Below are 23585 nucleotides of genomic sequence, written 5' to 3'. Positions count from 1 at the left end.
ATTAGGACATCTTTAGGAAGCACTAGAGAGGACAAAAAAAAAAACCTGTTAAAAAAAAAACCCGACAACCCCCCTCCCCCCCCCCCCAAAAAAAAAAAAGTGATTTCTGAACCCCTTCCTCCAGACTCCAGGTCTGGCAATCTGTGCGTCCATCCCTGAGCCAACTGTGAGCTTTCCCACTTGCTTTGTAAAAATGTGTTGTCATAATATTTAATCTCAAGCCTTGGCTTTAATAACAGATGTTTTTAAGGACAATTTATATTGTCCAGAGTATTTGCTTTTAGAAAACTCATGTAACTCTTGGGAAGCTTTTTCCTAGTGCACAGGAGCAGCTTCCTAAAAGCTTTGTTTTTTAGCTGACTGAATTCTCTGTATTTCTCCAGCTGCCCTCTAGTTTACTTTGTGATTTACTGAAATATTTTTCTCTCCTTTTATAATGGTCTTGGTCCTCTGGTGCTCTGTGTAGGAGTCATGCAGACAGAAACTGATTAAACAGAGAAATGCTGAAAAGAATTCTGTATAAAGCATTTCAAGATGTATGTGAGGTCTCTCTCCCCCTCAGTTCTGAGTTTACTGTTAGGTGACGCTTGTGACTAAGGAAGTCAGCGAGAAGTATACTCCTTAGTGTTAATGTTCTGTTTTTTTACAGCCCTCTGCTCAGCAGATGAACTTTGTATCCATGATGCCCTTGCATGTGAAACGATACTGCATTGAACAAGTACAGAAAAGCTTGAGCGTTTTTAATAACAGATTTTACTGTACACACAGTCTGATGCCACTTCAATGGAACATACCCTTGGTGTTTAAAGACTTTGATTCATTATTGTGAAGTTTTCTTTGGCTTTTGTTATTCAGCTCAGGCACTAAAGTTCCCCAGTTTCCCCATAAAAGCATCTCAGACACTTTTTCATGTGTGGATCTTACAGCACACTTGGAAACATGTTGATGTTAACTGGAATACATTTATTTTTCTAAGCATAGATTAGCTGCCATGGAGGAGAAAGAGGGAGGGAGATTCAGCAGCTGCAACTGATGCATCCCACTTTTCGCCACGTTTTTCATGCACAGCACCCACCCAGCGTCTCAGTCCAATAGCCACCCAAATGCAGGGGCGATTTCAGTGGCCAAGGACCTGTTTAATGGGCAGGTCCACTGTCCTAAGGCCCTGGAGTCTTAGCACCTCCTTCCAAAAAACAGCCTCAGCCAGGGTGGGGTTGTGCCAGTGGAATGACCACTAGTGGGAAGCCCATCTAGTTCCAACCTCCCTGCCATGGGCAGGCCTTACACTTAGACCAGGTAGCTCAAAGCCCCGTCCAACATGATCTTGAACACTGCCAGGGGTGGAGCAGCCGCAGGTTCTCTGGGCAACCTGTGCCAGTGTCTCATGACCCTCATAGTGGTGAAGAACTTCTTCCTTATATCTATTGTTCTTTCATGGCAGCAAAGGCAGGGAGACTAGAGTCATTCTGGGGCCATCTTTCCTACCCACCCATCCCCTCCAGCCAGCAGTCAAGAGGAAATGTGTGTTTTGGCATGTGGGATAATTGCTCTAGTAACCTAGTAAATTTGCCTGCAAGAAGTGATTTTGCTCAGTGGTGGGTTATGTGGAGAATTTCTGTGCCTGTCCTATATGGCAGGAGATTCTAAACCAGTCACAGATTTTCATAGAATCAAAGAATTTGTTAACAAATTTGCCTCACTTTGGTACCATGTGGCCTCCCAGCCATGTCCTTGTGTCTGAGTGAATGTATTCCAGGAGGAATGCAGCCATCAGGCAATACCAGTTGTTTCACAGTGCAAGCCAAATTTCAGATCAGATGCTTCCTCTCATGAGCTCAAAAGTTCAATGTCCTTTCACTGCAAGCATTTATGCTCTGAATGAAAAATGCCGCACGCTGCTTTGTATCTCATTATCCAATAACAACATGCGCCCAGACAGTGTGTAAGCAATTCTTTCTGCAGGATGAGGGACCAGATTTGGATCTGTCTGCATCTCTGCCAGTTAGACTGCATTTCGTGTACTGGGGCAACTCTAGCTTTATACTCCTTCACAACTGCCATATCCCAAAATACATAAATTTTTAAGAGTCCCTTATGAGAGCAATTCATACTTGTCAGAACTGTGGCTACAAATAGTCAGAACTCAGTGCTTAGCAAGTTTGCTGGTGATACTAAGCTCTGTGGTGCAGTCAACACACTGGAGGGAAGGGGTGCCATCCACAGGGACCTTGACACACTTGACAGGTGGATCCACGCGAACCTCATGAAGTTTAACAAGGCGAAGTGCAAGGTCCTACATCTGGCTCGAGGTAATTCCAAGCACAAATATAGGCTGGGTGGAGACTGGATTAAGAGAATTTGCCCTGCGGAGAAGAACTTGGGGTGCTGGTTGACAAGAACTTCAACATGACCTGGCAGTGTGTGTTTGCAGCCCAGAAAAGCAACCATGTCCTGGGCTGCATCACCAGCAGCATGGCCAGCAGGTCGAGGGAGGGGATTCTCCTGTTTTCCTCCACTCTCATGAGACAACCCCTTGCAATTCTGCATCCAGTTCTTGGGCTCCCAACATAAGAAAGATGTGGACCTGTTGGAATGAGTCCAGGGGAGGCCGGGAAAATGCTCCAAGGCCTGGAGCACCTCTCCTATGGAGACAGGCTGAGAGAGCTGGGTTTGTTCAGCCTGGAGAAGAGAAGGCTCCAGGGAGACCGTAGAGCAGCTTACAGTATTTGAAGGGGCCAACAAGAAAGCTGGAGAGGGGCTTTCAACTAGGGCCTGTAGGAATAAGACAAGGGGGAATGGCTTTAAAACGACACAGGGTATATTGAGGTTAGATATTAGGAAAAAGTTGTTCCCTGTGAGGGTGGTGAGGCACTGGCACAGGTTGCCCAGAGAAGCTGTGGTTACCCCATTGCTGGCAGTGTTCAAGGCCAGGTTGGATGGGGCTTTAAGCAACCTGGTCCAGTGCAAGGTGTCCCTGCCTGTGGCAGGGGGGTTGCATCTGGATGAGCTTTAAGGTCCCTTCCAACCCAAACCATTCCGTGATTCTGCGATAAGCATATGTAAATTTTTATTTTGTTCTAAATACGTACACCCATCTGTATGGATGTACAGGTAGGGGAGAGGACAGAGCACCATAGCTACACCCCAGACAGCTAGTCACTGTGTCAGAGATGCCTACTCCATCATGTACATTTATGTATTCTCAGCAATCAGCTGATTCCAAATTACAAAACCTGTGTCCGGTTTGTGCCGCCAGTCTTGTTCCAGTTCTTCATCAGAAAACCAGAACAAATCAAAACAGAACCACATCAAAGAGAAACTCAGGAGGACATTAGCACATTAGCAAAGCTTGACAAAATTAACTCCTGCAGGTAAGAAGCAACACCGCTTAAAATTAAATGTGTCCAAAAATTGGATGCAGTGGGTAGTAAAAGGAACCAATAATTTAAGCACTGGATTATGTCCTTCAGCTTCAAATACGTTTTAGAAATCCAGACTAACACTCAACAGTACGATCCTGAGTGTGACTCCAGCATAGTGTCCTGGGTTCAGCTGTAGCAGTTATTTTTTCCTCTAAATGCTTCTCAAGACACATAGTCTAGAACAGGGCTGCACAGGGAGGCTGAATTTGTGTGTCCCACAGCTGGGGTCCATGCTGAGGGCACCAATAACACCATCAGCCACAGTGCCCTCTTTGTCACTGGATGGGGAGCTGTTCCCCCCAGCACAGTTGTGTGTAATACTGCTGGCAATTCAGAGTTTTACCTGCAACTTCCTGTACTATTTTAAAGTGCTGCTCCATCAACTCTCTTCCTCTCCTAAATGGTATCAAATACCATTTTTTTTCCAATGTCAAAGCAATTAAAGTGGGAGATACTTGAAGAATTGCACAGTCCTTACTGCAGTCCCAGCACCTATGGTATGTTTAAAAGCAGAGGCACCTGAAGATCTGCGCTAGGTGCAAAGCTTGAGAACAGGTCAATAGATCCCTCTACAGAGGCAGTCTGAAAAAGAAAGGATGCTCCTGAGACTGACAGCAGCACATAACAGAGGAAAGGCTAGTGCACACCCTCTCCTGTCCAAGGGCATTGTCCAGGATCAGAGTAGCAGCTGACATCATGGGAATGGGAGGCAGAGGTGCCCATGCTCTCTACTCCTTCTGGCAGCTTGCCTTTTGGAGTGTTTTCTAGATAATTCTGCTTTCTCTGGTGTTAGAATCATAGAATAGAGTCGTAGAATAGTTAGGGTTGGAAGGGACCTTCAAAGGTCATCTAGTCCAACCCCCTGCAATGAGCAGGGACATAGGGACATTTCAACGAGATCAGGTTGCCCAGAAACACATCCAGCCTGGCCTTTAATGTCTTCAGGGATGGTGCATCCACCACCTCTCTTGGCAACCTGAGCCAGTATTTTACCACCCTCACTGTAAAAATTTTCTTCCTCACATCTAAATAGAATCATAGAATCATAGACTAGTTAGGATTGGAAAGTACCTCAAGATCATCTAGTTCCAACCCCCCTGCCATGGGCAGGGACACATCACACTAAACCATATCACCCACGGCTTCATCCAACCTGGTCTTGAACACTGCCAGGGATGGAGCATTCACCACCTCCCTGGGCAACCCATTCCAGTACCTCACCACCCTAACAGTAAAGAATTTCTTCCTTAGATCCAGTCTAAATCTGAATCTCTTCTCTCTTAGTTTAAAACCTTACCCCTCGTCCTATTGCAACAGGCTCTGCTAAAAAATCTCTCCCTGTCCTTCTTACAAACCTCTTTTAAGAACTGAAAGGCCACAATAAGGTCTCCCTGAAGTCTTCTCCAGGCTGACCAACTCTCTCAGCCTTGCCTCATAGTAGAGGTGCTCCATCTCTCCAAAAGGGTTTGGAAGCCTTTGGAAGTGATCAGGAGCAGAAACGTCCTTTGCTCCCAGGCGTGTATCCCACTCACAGCACTCACAGCAGGATACTGTTGTACTTCTGTGAGTAGGAGCAGAGGATTACCCAGGTACCCAGATGTGGTGCTTCTGCCTCAGGACCAGCAACGCTATGCTGGTACAGTTTGCAGTCAGCACTGCATCGGAGAGGATTGCCCAAATTTCCCATTTTAATAGCTTTTATAGTGCCTTTAAGAAAATGTTCTCAGTTTTCATGTCCTGTTTTGGTTTTTTTGTTGTTTTTTTTTTTTGTTTTTTTTTTTGTATGCATTTAAAGTCTGCCACAGTGAGACTTCAGGGAAATTCCCCAAATTGTAAGGAAATGGCCTCTCCTGTGCAAAGCTGGGCAAGCTCTCTTTCTGATTACACAGTGTACTGATTACACACTTGTTGGACAAGTATGAGAGGATTGGCCCTGCATGGGTGTTTTGTGGCTTCATTCATGTTTATAAACTACTCAGAGATCTTCAGATGAAAAAGGATTTATGAGTGCAAAACAGTAAGTTGCCAAACTATTTCTAACCTCATAAACAGATAATTTTAAATTCAAGGAGACACTGGGGAGGGCAAGATCGCACAAGTGGTCTGGGAACAGTTTCCATTGCTTGTCCTGAGAGCTCCAAATGCAGAATTCCCTCTGTTGCTGTAAACCCAGCTAGCATTTTATCATAAATTGAGAAAAGCCTTTCTAAATTTATTTCTAAGTTTTAAAAATGGAAAACTCATTTGTTTTCAGCTGGCCTCCTTCTTCTTTTGTTTCTCTATTTGTGCTGTACAGACACAGTGTTAGAACAAAGATTCCTGTAAATGTTAACTGAAATATGGGAATCAATTCAGCTTAGTTTGACTTTGTTCCTTTATGTCACATAAACTACAGCAAATGTGTCTGTTGTAGGATCATTAACTGAAACAGCTAATTAAAACTGTGTGAGGTGAGTTGGGATCCCATGTCTCCATTTCTCCTGCTTACAGTCTTGCCATTGGAAAGATGAAATTGGTGTGCAGGCAACCTGCAAGCTGCCTGTGGCTGGGCTGGACCCTGCCAGTCATGGACTGCACTTAGTGAGCACTGAACACATTGGGGAGGTTTATGAGTTATTCACAGGCCAGTTTGCAGGGTGGGCTGATCATTAACTGGAGTCAGCAGTGAGTGCCTGGGCTGGACCTCTACATGGCTTGGTGGCCACAGGCTGCTCACCCAGCCTCCCTGGGCTTCCCTGTCCCAGGGAATGGGCAACCTCAGCCCCCAATTCCTTCAAGGATGCACGACCCCTCCCTGGGTCGGTGCTTTCTGGGTATTTCACCTCAGCCCCAAATACAGTAAATGTCTAGGTAGAGCATTTCCTTTCAGAGTGTTTTGGAGGCTCCTTCCAGAACATAGAGGGAACCTTTTGCATTCAGTGATAGTCCAGCATGCCTGCGGGGAGGCACCTGCCCCTGGGCACTCCTAACCGGAGCCAAAAGCAGAGGCTGGGGAGTCTCCACGCAAGCCATGGTGCTCCTCAGACACTCGGGTGGACAACTGGAGGAGTTTAAAGCCAGGCTGGATGGGGCTTTGTATAACCTGGTCTAGTGGAAAGTGTCCCTGCCTATGGCAGGGGGGTGGAACTGTGTGGTCTTTTAGGGTCCCTTCCAACCCAAACCATTCTGTGATTCTATGATTGGCAGCAGAACTGCCTTCCAGAAGCAAGCTGTTCTCCATGTGATGGATGTTGTGCTATTTGATATTTTAACAGAAGGCAACATAATTACAGCTTATTCTAGTTAATGAATCCTGGTAAGACCATTGTGATATTTTCTGTTCAGTACTTGCGCTGCAGTTAGTGTTTGGTGCTCAGTATGGAGCAATGAGTTGGCAAGTCAAAACTGGCCACCCACGGCCAGGGACACTGCGTGCATGTGGATGCTGTGGGTGAGTGGGGGTAAATGCAAAATAAACAGCGTGGACAGCCATCTGCCACTTTGAAAGCAGCAGCCAGCACTAGCACCCCATTAGGACACAGACCAAAAGCACAAATCTGGTGGTTTGGCCACCGGCGATTTTAATTTTTATATAGAAAAGGCTTCTGGCATTTGTTAAAAAAGGAAAAAAAAAAAAGAAAAAGGAAGAGGGCAAGGGATTTGAGGACTTGTTTAAATAATAGAAAGGCTGCTGCTGCCCATTTTGCTTATGTCATCAAAAAAGGTTACAGCTTTGAACTTACTCATGGGCAACCACAGAGTTGACTTAATGCAGTAGAGCTGTGGTGTTGCTGATTTGCTCACCTTTCCAGAGCAGAGATTCTCTCCAGATGACTGCATCCAAGTGGCTGGGTGCTTACTCCCCTGCTTCTGCACCAGGGCTGCTGACCTCAAAACTAACTGATTATTTTTTTGTTTTAATATAGAAAAAGGAGCAGGCAAGGATCTTAACATTTCCCTTCCTCAAAGCATTTCATGTGCTACAGCCTACTCCTATGTCTATGAAATGCTACTGGAAATCCAGCAAAGCACAAATCAGGGGGAGTGTCACCTGTCCTGGCTGTAACTGAAGCTCGTACTCCTGGTTTGAGGCCTCCAGTTATTAGGAATAATTAATTGACGTTTAAAATCATTTTATCCTTCATTTTCCTTGTTATCCCTCATTTCTCCCTGTTCTAATCTCCAGCCAGTGAGCAGCTCCAAGAAAATGCATTAGTGCAGTCCATCTTGTGTTTTACCTTTATTTCTAAATGAAGCCAAGCTGGATTATATACATAGACAAATGTTACATAGCCAGGACAACTTCTACCAGATAGTGATTTATTGGGAGTTATTCAATTAACAGAAAAAGCATCGTGTCTGCTGGCATAATTCCTGCTTGGCCAGGCTAGCCAGGTAAGGGTCTGCCTGCTGCGGTCCTGTGACTGCGATGATGTCGGGCCAGGGAGAGGGGAAAGAGGTTTCTCCATACTGGGAAACATGTGGATGTGTAAATGCCTGATCTAGACATGTTGGTATTGTCAAATAATTCCTGTTTAACTACTTCTAACTTGATGCATTTCCCCATCAAATACTAGGTGGGTCATTTGAATACCTCCTCTCACATCTCCCTGTCTCTTATTTGTGTTGAAACCCAAACCATTCTCTCTTGCCTGAATCTCAGGAAATTAGTACAATGAGTAAACGAGTGTATGAGTTGAAATACTGTCACACAAGATTTGTTTATGTTTAAAAAGACGTTATTTTGTTGCTTCTTCAGAAACAGCCTTGCATGATGTTTACTATGGGACACTAAGTGGGTTTGGCTGCTTTGGCTGGAGAGGAGAGCAGGTGCTGGTGGTGCCTGCTGGGCTGTGTGGGATCTAGTGCACATTAATAGCTACCCAAAAATGAACATCATCTTGTACAAAACCTTGTGTGCAAAACAGATTGGCTATTAGAGCACTATAGGTCATCTCTCATTTGCACCCCCACTGCTTCAAAGACCCACAGCAGGCTTCAACTGAACTGCTCCAGGTTTACCTTTGGGCAGGATCTGGCCCCATCCACTCAGCAAACTGCATTAGTGGGTCACATTGGTATGCAGCAACTGAGCTTGGGAGACCATGCCACCATAGCTTGAATGGCTCCATCAGTCCTGCTTCTAACGTAGAAACAAGGGATCAGCAAAGCTTATGCCTTGGCATTGGAGTATGAACAGTTGTGGGTTCCTCGGAGTTGTTAGTAGTATCACTTTTACCCTTCTGATTGCAATTATTGTTGCTAATGACTCACAGAAGGTTGCTGGGAAGACTCTGCTATTACAGCAGGGTTTTCTAGTAGCTTCATTACTGCTAGTGCTGGCGTGCAGGAGTGATTTGTATGATTGACAGTTCAGGCAACGAAATTCATCTTGTGTCAGTGTGGGGCTTGATGGGTTCACAATGGGACAGGGCTCTGGCCACCAGGCAGGTCTCCCCAAGCCCACAAGGATGGCAGTGCTGTGGTCTACTGCTGTGCACCACTTTAGGAAGCTTTAGCATGCTGGGCAAGCTTTGGGAAGAACAGTTCCATCCCAGGAGCCTGCTCTAGAGATCAGACGTTAACCACTGCTGCTTCCTATGGATTTTAGAGGAAAGAAAACTCAGTTAAAAAAGCTGGAGGAACATCACTGACTGCATTCTACATCTGTTACATCTCAGAATAATTTATTTTAACCTCTGAAGATATAAGTGAAAATATTTGAAGGAGATGGAGACTTGCCAGTATTTCCAGTTCATTATAAGCAAAGAACTGTTGCTTATAGCACTTTTTTGGAGCAGAGAATAGTCTGGTTTTAAATCCCTCAAGCAATGAGGAATTATGTACTCACCAATGGAAATTGTTCTTCAGTAAAGAATTTACTAATTAAAAATGTTTAATTTTTAAATTCAGTCTAAATTTCCTCCCTTTACATAAATGTCCTGGCTGCTTTCTCTGGGCACTGCTGGGTCCCTGTTAACCTCAGCTGGGGTTCACCCAAGTGTCTTGCCTTGGCAGGCTTACACAGTGGGGCCAGCTCCATGCAGGGAACAAAGCTCTGGGCTTGGGTGTGCTCAGAGCTGGGGGAAAGCAGGGCAGGGGCAGCTGGAATAGTGATTGTCTCGGAAGATGCTAAAACTCTCTGAACAGGTGAGGCCAAGGACAAGTGGTGGCCAGTGGTGGGTCTGCATTTTGGCTACTCTGGGGATAGTCAGACCTTCTGTGGGGGCAGTGGGGACATGGGCACTGGTGGGTGCTGCTGAGCAAGGTGTGACAAATGGCTCTGCCACCGGGGAAGCTGTAGATGCAGCCCCTCCATAACCAGCCCATGCAGTCCCTGTTTCACCACCACCACACTGCAAATTCACTAAAAATGGTTCATTTCCCACTGCAGACTGCTTTTTCAGTAGTGCTTTGCACAGAACCACAAGCACGGCCCTGTACACACAAAGAGGCAGTTTTTCCCCACTCTGCTTGTGTGTGGGAAGGGATTGAAGGACCTAGGGGCAGAGGGACTTGCTCAAGCAGGATCATCTCCAACTGGGCTGGGTGAGAAATGTGAGCAGGCTTGAAGACAAGTGTCCAGCAAACGGAATTAAGAAGACCCAGAGACATAAATAGTGAAGCAGCTTGACTTGAAAATGCCACTATATAAGTAGATATGTATGTGTGTTATCCAGATTAAAATTTAATTAAATTCCTGCAAGATTTTTAGGCCTTCATAAACTTCCTTTGAGCTTTCTGCCAACTAGGATATGCTCACTGGCTTCAGAATATAAAAGCAAGTGTTGTTGTGTTTTGCAAATATATTTTAAAATGCATGCAAGTGCTGACTATGCAAAAGTCTTGCTGGTTTCCACGATTAACAAAATTACAAAAGCACAAAGGGGATAGCAGTTCTTCTTGTTTTTGACTATCCTTTAAAAACAAGAGATGGATCAAAGTATCCTGTGATTAAGTTAATTAATCACACCCACGTCCTGAAAAATCATTGACTCTTCTGAACCCCCTTTTCACAGAGGGAGGACGTGAGGAGATGGCCAGGGTGGATTCTAGTGTGGGCTGGTTGTTTATTTACTCTTTTTTCCCAAATGAGGACCGGGATGGGTTGGCATGGCCAGAAGGCAGGGATGTCTCTGGCTGGGAGCAGCCAGGTGGGAAAGCAGTGGCAGACTTCCTGCCCAGCCCTCAGGGATCAGGGTGCACAAAAAGCTCTGCTGCTTTTAGCCTGTTTTCAGGTGATCCCTAGAAGTGAGGGGCTGAGCTGCAGGGGCAAACGCTCAGTGGGCTGGATGGGCACAGAGACATTTGTTCTGAACACAGCAGGAATGGTCTGACAGACAGTGGTGCACTGGAAACACACCCTGAGAGCAGGAGTCCCATGCCGTGTCATGCTGCTCCCACAAGGTTTGTATTTTTCTTGCTTTTCATCCAGTGCTTGTCCTTGTCAACACAGTGACAGCTTATCTAACGGAAAGACTTTTTATCTGGTACATCTGGTAACTGAGTGCCACACGAGCCTTCACGAGATGGACATGCTGACCGTCACCCCTGAGCTCAGCCCCCCCCCCCACATTGTCCACATCATACTCATTTAAAAGGCTGCTGTAAATGTGCTCTTTCTGGGACCCTGTAGCAATCTTGCTAGACATGTGTTAAAGCACTTGGAAAATTCAACAGCAAACTGACAGTAACGTTACCAAGCTTTCAGATAAACAAGAAAGGGATTCCATGTGATCCAAGTCCAATCCATAGCTCCAACCTTACAAGCAGCATCTGATCACAGGAGGTACACTTGTGTTTTTCTGAGTAATGAAGCTGGAGAAGCACCCAACCAGCCAGGAAGTCACAGCAACCCACTTAGGACATAAATATAACCTGCTGTATTTAGCAAAAACTAGAGCTTTTTTTGATGTCTGACAAGTGGACACTGAGAAGGACATGTACCTATGGTCCTCCCCATCATGCAAGCATAGAGGACCTGGACCTGACTTCTGTCCAAAGATACTCCTGTCTGAACTGCTCATCCTAGCACAGACCAGGCTCTTACTTGTGCTACCCCTTGCTCCTTCTAAAACCAGCCCACAGATGAGTTTTTGATCAAATCCTACCTTTCTGCCCTCAAACGCAAACCTGCATCAGCTTTGGTGAAGCAGGGGTCAAGGTCTGCTGCTTACACTGGCTGCAGGGACCCAATCTGACCAGGGCTGGCTCTGGGAGGAAGGGAGCATTTTCTTGCCCACCCTTCAAAAATATTTATCAGCCAATTCTGTGGCTGGCTGATATACAAGCTCTTTTTAATTATGAAGATCACTGAATTACAAATAATGATAATAGAACCGGTTTGCTGGTAAATAGTGATTGTGAGGTCTCTCCCTAGACTGGCAGCTTTTGGCTCCAGCTCCTCCAAAAGGACTGGCAGGATGCCACCCAGCAGCCACAGCAAGGAAGGACATGTGCACGGATGTTGCTCAGTGCTATCTGACCTCTTGGCATGCGCTGTATTTTCTGTCCACACTTAAGATCTGGGAATTTCAGCTGGAAAGGAGATGAAGATTTAAAAGACAGGAGAACCAAAGGTCCAGACAGCTTTCTGTCCCAGAGAATTACCAGTAGAGGATACACTGAGAAATGTGTGAAAAAGAATGTTCTTTCACTGGTCATTTGCTACCTGGAGCATCCTCAGTCCAGAGATGGGACCTTCTCACTCTGAGGCTGTACCTGCACTGCTGTGTTGAATAAATCTCCTCCTCCATGAATCAAGCCAGTTTTGAGTCCCACAACTGACTAATTTTTTGATAATTAGTGAACCACCTCCCATGATGGTACAGACTTTCATCACACATCCTCTTTGTTGTCTCGCTGGCAGAGGTATCGCACCTTTTACAACCTCTCTGCTCCAAGGCTTTTGCCATCCCTCCCATCCCTCTGCCTTCACCTCTCACACTAGCCTCTCTGACACAGAGCCAAGCCAGGGTCCCCTGCAGCCCACGGAGAGATGAAAGTGTCCAGTACAGATCCAAGAAAGCTGCTTGCCCAGCAACCAGCAGCCCAGGTTGGGCAAGGGAAAACAAAGAGGGTGAGGTTTGACTTAACCCTTCTCCAGGGCTAAGTGCCTAAATCTGGAGTGCTGAGTGTTGCGTGGGGTTCACAGTCTGAATGTTTTACTGTAATTGAGATAATGAGGAGAGAGCTGAGAGTGTCTTGCACACCACAGTAAGTTATCTGCTACTGGGATGTTGGATAAAACCCCCAGTATGCTTCTCCAGCTGCTTTCTGGAGGGGATCAGGCACAACAACAGTGAAGGCTGTAAAGATTGTAATTTTGTGAGAAAATGTTAAAAACCTTTCTTCAGCCCACACCCACAGATTAAGCCACAACCACAGATGAAAACACCTCATTATGGGTGAATTTGCACCAAACTGAATACTCTGCACACGGAGGATGAACTACTTTCAGTAAGTGGCATGGCACCACCCTGTCATCCCACTTGGTCTGCCATTTGCCAGGTGCAAAATAAACCTTTATATACCACCATTTATTTAAAGCTGAAATTAATGATAGGGCAAGGATTGCAGAGTTTAAATCTCAGTGCAGCATCGAAGGGGTTATACCAATAAGCCAGCAGCTCCATGTGAAACAAAGCTGGCATTTCAGGGAGAAGACAATGGATTGTGTTTTCTGTGTTCATTTTAGTCATCCATTTGGCATTGAGACTGAGGTCACCCACCCAGTCGTGCACTGCAGTATCTCTGTTCTAGCTAGCAAGAAGAAGCAAAACAAAGAGGAGCTGAGTCGGCAGGAATCAAACAGCAATCATGTATGGAAAAGTGCTCTGTTAAATGGCTTTTAGATAACGTTGTTGCAGTCCATTTCAGGACACTGTTTAAAATGTCTGAATCTGAATAAGCATTTTCTCTGACACACATTTTAGCACTTTGCATGCCCACTGGTCACACTCAATTCCCGTTTCACATCCCAAACAATAATTACTAGCTTGGCCTGGTTTTGCAGTGGAATGATATGATTTGCAATGCAAGCATTCAAACACCAGCCAAAAGGATGTAGCGACTGCTATCCATCTGTAAATATTTTCTCTAGCAACAGCTTCATTTCCTTTGAAACATTAAAAAGGTTGTAGTTCTAACATGCACACATATGCAGGCACGTGCCTTAAAAAAAATAGAGCAGGCACTCACATGCACACGTCTTAATTTAGCCTGAGTTTTGAGCCATGCACAAAAGAGACTGTCACCTCATCCAGTTTTCTAGGAAATGTGCTTTAATTGTGTTAGCACAAATTCAGAAAACAGCCTTCTCTGTCATATGGCTTTATCCCAGGGAGGTGGTGCTGTGAGCTCCTCCGCCTTGTCAGCCGAAAGTGCAGACAGTCAAGGACACGGTGCAGTCCTTCCAGCTGTGCAGCTGCTGCTGGTAACAAGAGCAGAGCACGCAGTGGGCTCTGAAGCAGTGCTTTAGTGTTTGTTCCTTGCTTTGTTCTGAAACAAACCGTGTGTGAGCCGGTACAGGACTACACCACCATCATACTTTTCAAAGCTCCTCATATAAAGTGTCTTGTTGCTGGCTGGGAGCACAAGATCTCTGAGGGAGGGGTTACCTTGATGCTGTCCCTGAACCCCAGCCAACCAACATCACAAGCATGTCTCCAGAGGCAGGAGGGTTTGGGATGAGCCTTTCAAAGGTGATGCTGGTATTCATGGCAGCATTAAAAGACACACACAACTGCAATCATCAGACATAGCTGTACAGTGGGCCAGAAAGAAACAGGGATGTTAGAAGCCGTATCAGCTGGTATCTCCGGTCCCCCCACAGCTGGCTTCTTAAAACAGCTATTAAAGATGCAGCAAGTTGTCTTCATGCTTCCTGCATCTAACATCATTTCACTTTTGCTTGAGTTCAGCCAAAGTGAGCCAGTCTGCCTTCAGTCCCCTGTTTCACTAAAGCAGTAAATAATTCAGTGTGAACTTCTGTTATCCTTGTCTTGTAATAGAAGTTGAGATGTTTAGAGTTCATTGGAAAGGGGAAATCTTTCTTTTATGGGAAAACTCACATGGTTGACCTTTCGTTCAATTTAGCATCAGAACAAAACCTTTCACTGTGGGACCTGGAGGGAAATGGACCTGCTGGACACAGGCAGGAGCAAAGCAGTGACTCATCCAAGTGTCCAGCTCCCAGCAAGCTTGCTGGACAGCTGAGGAACTCTAGATCTGTGTACCTGAGCTCACACAGCAGTGCTTTTTGCTACCCTGAAAAGCTATCAGCTGAGCCTGATGAATCTCAAATCAGTATCCACTACAAATAGGGTGTTAGAGGTAAAGACAGTCACACCAGTTTGGTCACACCATAGGAGCAGGTGGGACTTCACAGGCTACAGCTACACACAGAGAAGCCATCCCCACCTTCACAGGGTTGCTTGTTTGGTGAGCGGTGGAAAGCATTCCCAGGAAAGCTCATGCTCCAGCTCTCAGGGATGTAGAAATGGGTGCAAGCAACATTTTTGCTTGGGGAATGCAGAACAGACCCTAAATTTAAAACAAAAGCAAAGAGAGGGCTGCAGCACTGCCAGCCCTGCATTGCCCTGATGTCTGCATGGGAAGGGAGGGCTGAGGTGGGGGCCATGCTCAGCAACAGCACTGCTGGGACCATTGACCACTGCAAGATGTTGACAGAGAGATGGTGAGATCAGGAAACATGCTTTAAAGTGCAAGGTCTGGAAAAGGTATTTCCAGTGACTGCACAAACCTTGCTCTTGGAAATCTTCCCCCTCCCCCTGCTTTGCTGGGAGACAAATGTTATTAATCAGTCCTGTAAATTGAAATCCATATTTTTCTCATGAGTTCTGAAACCCATTTAAGGCTTCTAAACAACTTCTATCAGCTGAAAAGATTAAATTAATTTTATTCCTCTTGCCTAACCATCCTTGGGAGTTCTTTGTCAAGAGCTTTTGGTGGAAAAACAATGGAAACTTGTGGGGCATTTCTGTCTGAAGCCTGTGTGGAAGCACACGGAGCTTTTCTGCTGCTGTGGGCACAATGACCAGCATTGTCCCATGGCTGTCGCTTGGAGCGATGAGCCAGCTGAGGGCTGAGGAGATGAGGCTGAGGGCTGAGGCTGTATTCAGATACAGCCCCTCCACTCCACACACTGATAGCTGCCCCAGGAAAAAAAAAGAGAAAAATCTTTTTGCAATTAATAATAACAGTCCATAAAGGTTAGAAAATGTCCCTGTATTAAATTATTCTGTCCTAGCTATGGTTTTTACAGCCAGTTTAAAGCTGAAAGACAGGCACACAGACACACATCTACTCTAGCCTCTGACTCCATCTGAGTTCAGGAAGTGCGGCTTTATATTCAAATATAAGAGTTATTAACTTTTGACTCATTCTCTTCCATTATTTTCTGCTCCATTATCTCAGTTTCATTAGCATTTACAATTCTTTGCCTTTCTGGGAATTCAGAAGTTGTGTTTTGTCCGCTTGCCTTTCTGTCAATAAATCATGAATGAGCTCCTGGCCAGGGTGCATCATACCAGAAAATAACACTTGTGTTACATTTACTCATGAGTGAGATGGCATGAGGCTGAACACAGAAATCCCATGGCTTGCTCTGGATGTCACCATCACAGGCTCTTCTCACCACCCTAGTACAGGGTGGGTGCACACGCAAGGGTTCCTCTGGTGAGCACTGGCTGTGGGCTGGAGGCTGTGATGCTATCAAGGGCTTTGAGGCAAATGGAGTGCTCGGTGCCCTCTCACTGTCCACTGCTCTTCTGGGGGATCCTCTGCCCCAGCCTTTGCATTATGTTTCCATGTGTGATGCTCAAGTTATCTACAACATGTTGGGAAGAGGGAGAAGGGAAGAGGCAGGGTGTTCAGGTTGTGTGGCAGCTGGGTTCCTCATGCTGGGGAGACCCCCATGTCCCATTAGCTCTGCTTTGGTGGCTTGTCATTTGCTTTAATGTGACTGCATTTGCAGGCTGTGAGCCACTGCCAGTGTTCAGACCCTGCTCAGCAGTTCACCTCCTCCACCAGGCAGCCCACCATAGCAGGAAGCTTAATGTACATTGACCACACATCTCTTTGTCAGTGCATATTCTGGGAGCTTCTCTGGTGTGCACAGATACAGGCTGAGTGAGGATCACAAATCTGTTTCCTCTTATTTCCAGTGCATGGAATGTTTTAGCCTTAGTTTTTGTTAATTTCTTGAAGTGTAACAGATGAGCAAGTACCCTGTTTTCATAAGTGCCTCTCTCGGGGACGTTTTAAAAGCAGACACCTCTGTACTACATCCCACAGAACAAATGCTTGTGCTGTTTTCTATAACTGATTCTTTCTCCAAACTGTAGCAAATCATTCAGACTAGCTGTCTGGAGAAGAAGAATCTGAGCTTTACTAAAAACAAACTGGACTGAGTCCTCAGCAGCCCATGGTGCCAGGCAGGTTTGCACTTGACTGAGAAGAACAACCTCAGTTCTGCCAAAACAGTGTGGCCTCACCTTTAAAAATTAACAGGATCCTGCACTGCTCCTACCTGACAAGATCCTGGAGGTCGTCAGGCCTGAGCGGGGTGGTGGGCAGCATGCTTCCTCTACCTCTGGCTTGGAGGCAGAGGGAGCTGGGCTTGCTGGAGGCATTTTCTCAGGAGCCATTCCAGTGCTGATCTGGGGCTGGACTACTGCTGGTCTATGCTGGACTACAGGCAGGGGAATGTGGGGGTCCTGTGCTCATCCTTCTCCAAGGTTCACCTCAACTGTATGGTGCCACTGCAGGCACCTGGGTCTTCAGGCAAGAGACTCGCTCCCTCAAATGCAGCTCTTCACCACTGCAGCCGTAGGATGCTTGTGAAGGTGGACGGTGCTGTGAGATAAGAGTCCAGGCAGGGCTGATGCAAAAGCTGCTGCAAAAATCAGACCTCCATCATGGTATTGTGATCCTGTGTCTGCTCTTCCCACCAGACTTCTCTCCAAAGGAGAAGGAAGGGATCACAGACTGCACACCCCATTTGCTTTTACAGGGAAAAAAGAAAAAAAGGAAAAGGAAGTGCTATCTATGGGGTATCCACTGGTTTGAACAGATGGCAGCAGCATGCACCAGGATCAGGACAAGGCACAAGCATTTAAGGACAACATCAGGCGCTAGGTGCCCGCGTGAAGAGTCAGATAACACATGTGTTCCAGGTGCTGCATTAAAGCAGCCAGGTGGGACGAGCTGACTCCAAAGCCTTGCCTTCTGTCTAGTTAGTGGGCAGAAAACTATACGTGGGCCCGACAGAGACATGGCAAATGAGTATGGGGGCCTTACTTTACATCTCAGAAATCCAGGTCAGTATACCGGCAGTGGCAGAAACAGGGCTGTTTGCCATTACTGCAGCTTTTCTGTTAAACACATCTGCTTAGGCTTCCTCTGAAAAGCACTCTCCAGACTAGCAGGAGATCTCACTGCTGAGCCCTGTTCCATTCCCCTTGCCATGCTGCCCTTGCACACATGTCCCTCCATTTCCAATTAAGCCTATGTATTTTCAAGCAACAACTCAAAAATCAGAAGGAAGATGCAAAATCATTGTGCTAAGTATTTCCACATGGCACTTCTCCTCAAAGCTGAGAAAAAGCAGTACTGTCAGGGTTGCACTTAATCCTGTTGCAAGTTGCTGTGTGTCATTCCACGCTTGGTGTGGGCCTTGCACACAGCCTGGCTTCAGGCTTGCCAGTCCAGTGCCACAGGCTGGGAGGTGTCCCTGTGCCTTGGGAAAAAGTAGCAAGACTGAAAAGATCAATTGGTCTTGGATTAGGCGGGCGTAACTGCATGCACCCTTCCTGCAGGAGATCTGGATGTGATATTTAGTGCTTGCTGGTGCTACAGGAGTGGTCTTGAGCAGAAAATGGAGGCTGATCTCATCACAATTGACATCACAGTTTGCTTTGATGAAGCTGCATCTGATCTGCACAAGCAAGTGTTGGAAGTAAGTGGACGTCAGCACAGTTAAACCAGAGCATAGCTGCTGCAAGTAAATCAGATTCAAAGTTAATAATTTGATTTCTAGGAGACAGAGAAAAATCAGAGGACTAATAATATGTGAACCTAATAACTCTGTGTACTCGGACTCAGTATTTCCATCTGTTATCATCAGCTCCGATCTCAGCACAAGATGCAGAAACAGCAATTGTGCAATGAGGATGTGAACACAGGCATGGAAAGAGACAGTAGAAGACAGACATGGCCACCTATGTGGCAGAGGGTAGGATCAAAGCCAATGAGGCTTTATGTGCTGAACATGCTGCAGAAAAGGTGTCGATACTGCAATCGGTAATGTCCTTTAGAAAGGTTCCAGGTGGTTTTTAGATTTGTATTTCATTAATTCTCAAAAAAATGCATGCTGTTCTAAGATAACCTACAATAACACTAAGGCTAACAGGCCTGACCATTATTTTGCAACTTATTTCTATAATCTGTTGAGGCTAGATAAGGCAGGTTTCTGGTACTTGTCGGAAACTGCTATAAATAAAAGACTAACAGGCACTGAAGTAGATAGCAGACATGTCGTGCTAGGTAAAACATGATGAACTGAAGTGAAACCTCACCTTCTTTGACAGTAGATGTGCATGAGGATAAAGACTAGCAAATATTTATTTCCTGTCATCAGAAAATCCTGGCAGAAGCCAATTTTCCTTGAAAAAACTGGTCTCAGAAAGCAGCCTATTTATTTTTTTTTACATTTATTGCAGAACAAGTCCTCTGTAGCTGTCTAGGCAAGGTCAGCTGCTCATGCGCTACAATCAGTAATCTCTTCTTAAGTGTACACTGCTCAGTTCTCGTGATGGGAGTTTATGGTTGCACTACGTCTTTATTCTGAATGAGTACTACCTTTACCACTGCTGAGCTAGGATCTAACTATTTATTAAAGCCTGACCCTCCAGCTTTAAGAACATTTTATCAGATCACTTGGAACTTCACTGAAGTGTCAGCTCAGGATCTGTCTGGAAATGCTGAGCAATGGGGGAACATGAGCGTTCATAAAACAATCTTATTTTACTTTTGGAGTTTCTTCCATAGAATGCTGGTTCAGAAGAGGACTTGGCCCCAAATGTCCATCTTTGTTTCACTGTGGAGATGTCGGTGACAAACAGACGTACTGGTTAGATTCAGTAAAGGCTGAGAAGTATTTGTCTCATTCACCAGTGAAATTCCACATGTGCACAAGGCAAAGGGCCTTGCAGAGCTGGTGCAGCCATTAATCGTTAGTGGCCATCCCCCAATATGAGCTGCAGAGGTGCCTGGTATGAGCTCTATAAATTACACATTGTGTATCTGATTTTAATTAATAAATGCAAAAATTAAGGTCTTGTTTATTAATTTTGATCCCAGAATAGACTCTTTAGCTTAAAGTGTGAGCCAGGTAGGTGCCTTTTTTTAATTAGCAATGTTGCCACACTAATTTTGACATTTGCAAATGTCAACATCCCAGTTACAGACCACAACAAATTGCCCCAAAATCATCTTGTTCTTTTAAAAGAATCCCTTTCCTTTGCACTACTGCATAAACCATCACCATAAATGATGGTTAATTTCATTAAAAATTTTGCAAGTCTGTTTTTAACTGAATATGCCTCATAGCACAACTCAGAGCTGCCTTTGGCTTCTTGCCTAAATGTAAGCCAAAGAATCCAGTTTGCCCTGCAATTATCCTAACCTTTCCCAGGTATGCATGGCTAGCAGCAGCTCCCAGTCCCCGAACATCTCCCTTTGTTCAGAGTGACTTAGAAATCCCCTTGATTCAGAAAACTAAGGCTCACAAGTGCTTCCACGGTGGGAGGTATTGACTGGAAAATGCCAGGACTCCTCATTATTGGAGTAAGTTTGTTGTAGGTAATTAACAGGACACTCAGGTTTCTCTGCAAAGCTGTATCATGTTCCTTTTCCTGTAGGCAATGTAAAGCAAGTAACGATTCCCTATACTACGTAACTGCTGTAGCTGCGACACTTCAGCACTGCGTTTGCTGCTGGGTTTGAAAGGGAGCTGAGGGCTGATGGTGGGTGACTCCTGGTTTGCAGTGCTCAGCTTCAGGCACCCTGCTCCACACAAGGAGCCTGGGGAACGGTGACTGCTCAGCACAGCTGGCAATCTGCTGCTGGAAGAGTGAAGGATCCCTGGCTAGAGACTGTCTTCAGTGCCCTGACCCTCCTCTGTTATCTGTGATAGTCCAATGCTCCTTTATCTCACAGCAGCTTAATTAACTGATTAATCTTTCAAAGAATTGTGATAGTCTTAGATAAAAGACATCAGGCAAAGTATCTGTTACTAATTCCCTCACTATTGATGGTAACACTAACTCCCAAGAACTGTCCAGGATTTTAAAACTTTGTTTAGTGAGGATACTGCAAGAATTTTAGGCTTTTAACAAAAGAGTTACATGAAATTCTCACCTGTCTCTCGAGTAACCCTCCCTGGCACCTGTGGAGCAGGAATCCACACCTTCAGCATCACTCAGGGTCCCAGGCCAAGTCCTGTGCCGGCTGATGCTCCATGGGCAAGGTGCCCTGGTGAGGTGCAAGCCAGGACAGGGTGTGCTGCTCACCATTCCAGCTGTGAATGTATTACATCCTTGTTTAATTAGAATTACTGCATTGAATTTAGAGGTTTAGAGGACACACAGAGAAAAGTGTACTGTCACTTCCTTGGGTTTTTTCTGCAGGAGTGTGTGTTGCAGGACATGACTCCCAGCATGTTGCTTTTGTAGCAGCTTTGTAAGCTGTGCCTCTAAGACAACTGTCATCCCAGATAACAAAAATTAGGAAATGGTAATTTTCTAAACAATAATGTTTATCTTTTTGCCTTCCCCCACCCCAGTTAATCTCCATGTAGATAGTTACCATCTCCTATCAGGCAAAATCAGAAACGCCTCCACATCACAGCAGAAATTCATACAAATCCCACTGCAGAGTGCACTGGTACGTTTACCGCTAGCTGCCAGGTAGCAGCACTAGTAAATCATCGTGTATCTTCATTCATGAGATTTGCTGAGTTCCCTGAACTAGCTGGCAGCAAAAGGCAGAACTTTACAGATAATCATGGAGAGCCCTTAACAGTGTTTGCAGCTTTATCTGTAATTGTGAGCTGGCACAATGCAGAGCGCCAAAGTGGCACACATGCACACCCCTCCCTGGGATGACAAAGTAGGATCGGACTGAAGTGATGATCAGGAGGAGAAACAGCAGTAGGAGTGTCATTGTGAAGGTGAAAGCTGAGTGAAAATCATTCTTCTCTGGAAAGATAATCAAATGTTAATGTAAGGCAATGAGATATGGACTGGGGGGGGGGGGGGACCACGAACATGACAGGAATTAGGTCTTGCACTGGAGAATAAGCCAGATGTAAGTGCAAGGCAACACAGCCACCATACAGGTTGATAGCATCTCAAGCTGCATAGCAGAATTTCCCCAAACTGGATATAGGTACTGAGGTACCATGCCACTGGTGCTGGTGTTTTGACTCGGCCTCTGCACATGGTGCAGGTTAAAGCATTAGTGGGGTCTGGGTTTAACCACCACAATGCTTAAATACCATGCTAGAGAGCCCTTGAAGGGAACGATAAAGAAATGATAAATAGCATGTGAAGACCAGGCAGCTTTGATACGGTTGGGAGGAAGATGATCCTCCCGGTTACGCTGAGGCTTCGTTGTTTCGATTACGGATTTGTTTGGGTGGCGACACCCTGAGACTGATCATCCTGCTGTTCCAGTATCACTAAATCAAGGTGTGGACTGTGGGGGCAGCAAGCAAGGCCGCAGCTCCTGGAACCCCTCAGTGTACAGAAGGCTTCCCCGCCATTCGAAGCCAACAGGCCCCTGAGCCACAGAAAGCGGTGTCCCTCAGTGCAACACCACTGCATGCATCTGGAGGTGCACACCACGGGCCCGACCGCCCCGCACACGCAGACCCCACGGGCAAGGCTGGGGGTAGCCAGCGACAGGCGGGCTGACTTGTGGGGACAGCGCAACCCGCCGAGGGAAAATGGACGCCGAGGGGTCGCCTCAGCCCCCACCCACCCTCAAGGCCCCCGCCAACCCCACAGCCAGCCACTTCCCCGCCGGCCCTCCCCCGGACGGCGGTGGGACTACGAGTCCCAGCGCGCCCCGGGCCGGGGGCGGAGCGGGGCTTTGTGCGGGCCGTGCCGGCCGCGGGGCGGCATGCGGGGGAGCCGCCGCCGAGCCGCAGCCGGAGCCGTAGCGAGCCCGCCCCGGGGGGAGGGCGAGGGCGGCGAGCCATGACGGGCGGCGGCGCCGCGTTCCGCCGTCGGTGCTAGAGGGCGACCGCGGGGCGCGGAGCCCGCCTGGCTCGGCGGCGCGGAGCGCGGAGGTAGCGCGGAGGGGCCGCCGCCGCCGCCATGGGCAACGCGGGGAGCGTGGACTCGCAGCAAACGGAGTTCAGGGCGCACAGCGTACCTCTCAAGCTGCCCATGCCCGAACCTGGTGAGCTGGAGGAGCGCTTCGCAGTGGTCCTGGTGAGTGCCGGTCCCATTGTCTGTGGGGAGCGGGTCGGGCCGCCTGGGAGAGGGCGTCGCGTTCTGCTGCCCGCCCGCGGGCCTCCGCGGAGGGGCTGATGAAGAGTTGGGGGCCCCGCTCCTGGCCCGGGGCCGTGCGCGGGGTGCGGCTGCTGCGTGGTTGGGAGCCGGGGAAAAGTTGGAGACTGAGACGGGAACTGCCCCGCCGCGCTCTCCCCTCAGCGGCGCGGCCGCCCGGGCTCCGCCGGGGCCGGTGGCACAGGTGGGCTCCGCGGGACGGTGTCGCCCGCATCCCAGCCGGAGGCGGCGGGACGGGGCCGGGGCCGCAGCAGAGGGGGGTGGGAGGGCAGTGGAGCGGGGCCAGGCGTGTGTGCCGGCTGCGGCTCTTTGTCTCGGGAGCCCCCGAAGAGCCGCCTTCCCCCGAGCCGAGGCGGTTCCCACACGCCCGGGTCTGCTCCTCCTCGCGGGCGAACCTGTGAGGAGCAGCCGGGAGAGCAAAGCCCGCGGCGGGTTGTGGCGGTGCCGGCCCGGGCCGTCGGCGGAGAGCAGCGGGCGGACAGATGCGGAGCCCGTGGTGCGGCCTCGCCTCGGCCTGGCCCTTTCCAGGAGCCCGGGCTGTGAGAAGCCCGTGCCCCCCGGCCGGCTGTGGGGCGATGCGTCCCGT

At 47.4% G+C, this 23585-nt stretch overlaps 1 protein-coding gene and 1 long non-coding RNA gene across 6 annotated transcripts in view; one reads left to right on the top strand and one right to left on the bottom strand.

Moving 5' to 3' along the window:
• Positions 1 to 13685: 13685 nt before the first annotated feature.
• On the bottom strand, positions 13686 to 23123 carry LOC117436038 (uncharacterized). The gene is made up of 3 exons (XR_004549542.1): positions 22863 to 23123; positions 20844 to 21003; positions 13686 to 18420 (listed from the first exon to the last, which is right to left on the bottom strand). It is a non-coding gene; the product is annotated as an uncharacterized lncRNA (long non-coding RNA).
• FMNL2 (formin like 2) overlaps positions 22699 to 23585 on the top strand; it is a 145494-nt gene continuing 144607 nt past the window's right edge. For 4 of the 5 annotated variants that reach the window (XM_034061646.1, XM_034061648.1, XM_034061647.1 and 1 more), the window contains exon 1: positions 22805 to 22921. In XM_034061646.1, the coding sequence (XP_033917537.1) occupies positions 22805 to 22921 (117 nt within the window). Of the gene's footprint in view, positions 22922 to 23585 lie in introns of all 5 variants that reach the window. The other variant, XM_034061649.1, reaches the window with a different exon arrangement.

Source organism: Melopsittacus undulatus, chromosome 4 (assembly GCF_012275295.1).
Source record: "Melopsittacus undulatus isolate bMelUnd1 chromosome 4, bMelUnd1.mat.Z, whole genome shotgun sequence".
Lineage (NCBI taxonomy): Eukaryota > Metazoa > Chordata > Aves > Psittaciformes > Psittaculidae > Melopsittacus > Melopsittacus undulatus.
Note: the sequence above shows the minus strand (reverse complement) of the source record. Positions and strands in the feature narration are given on the sequence as shown.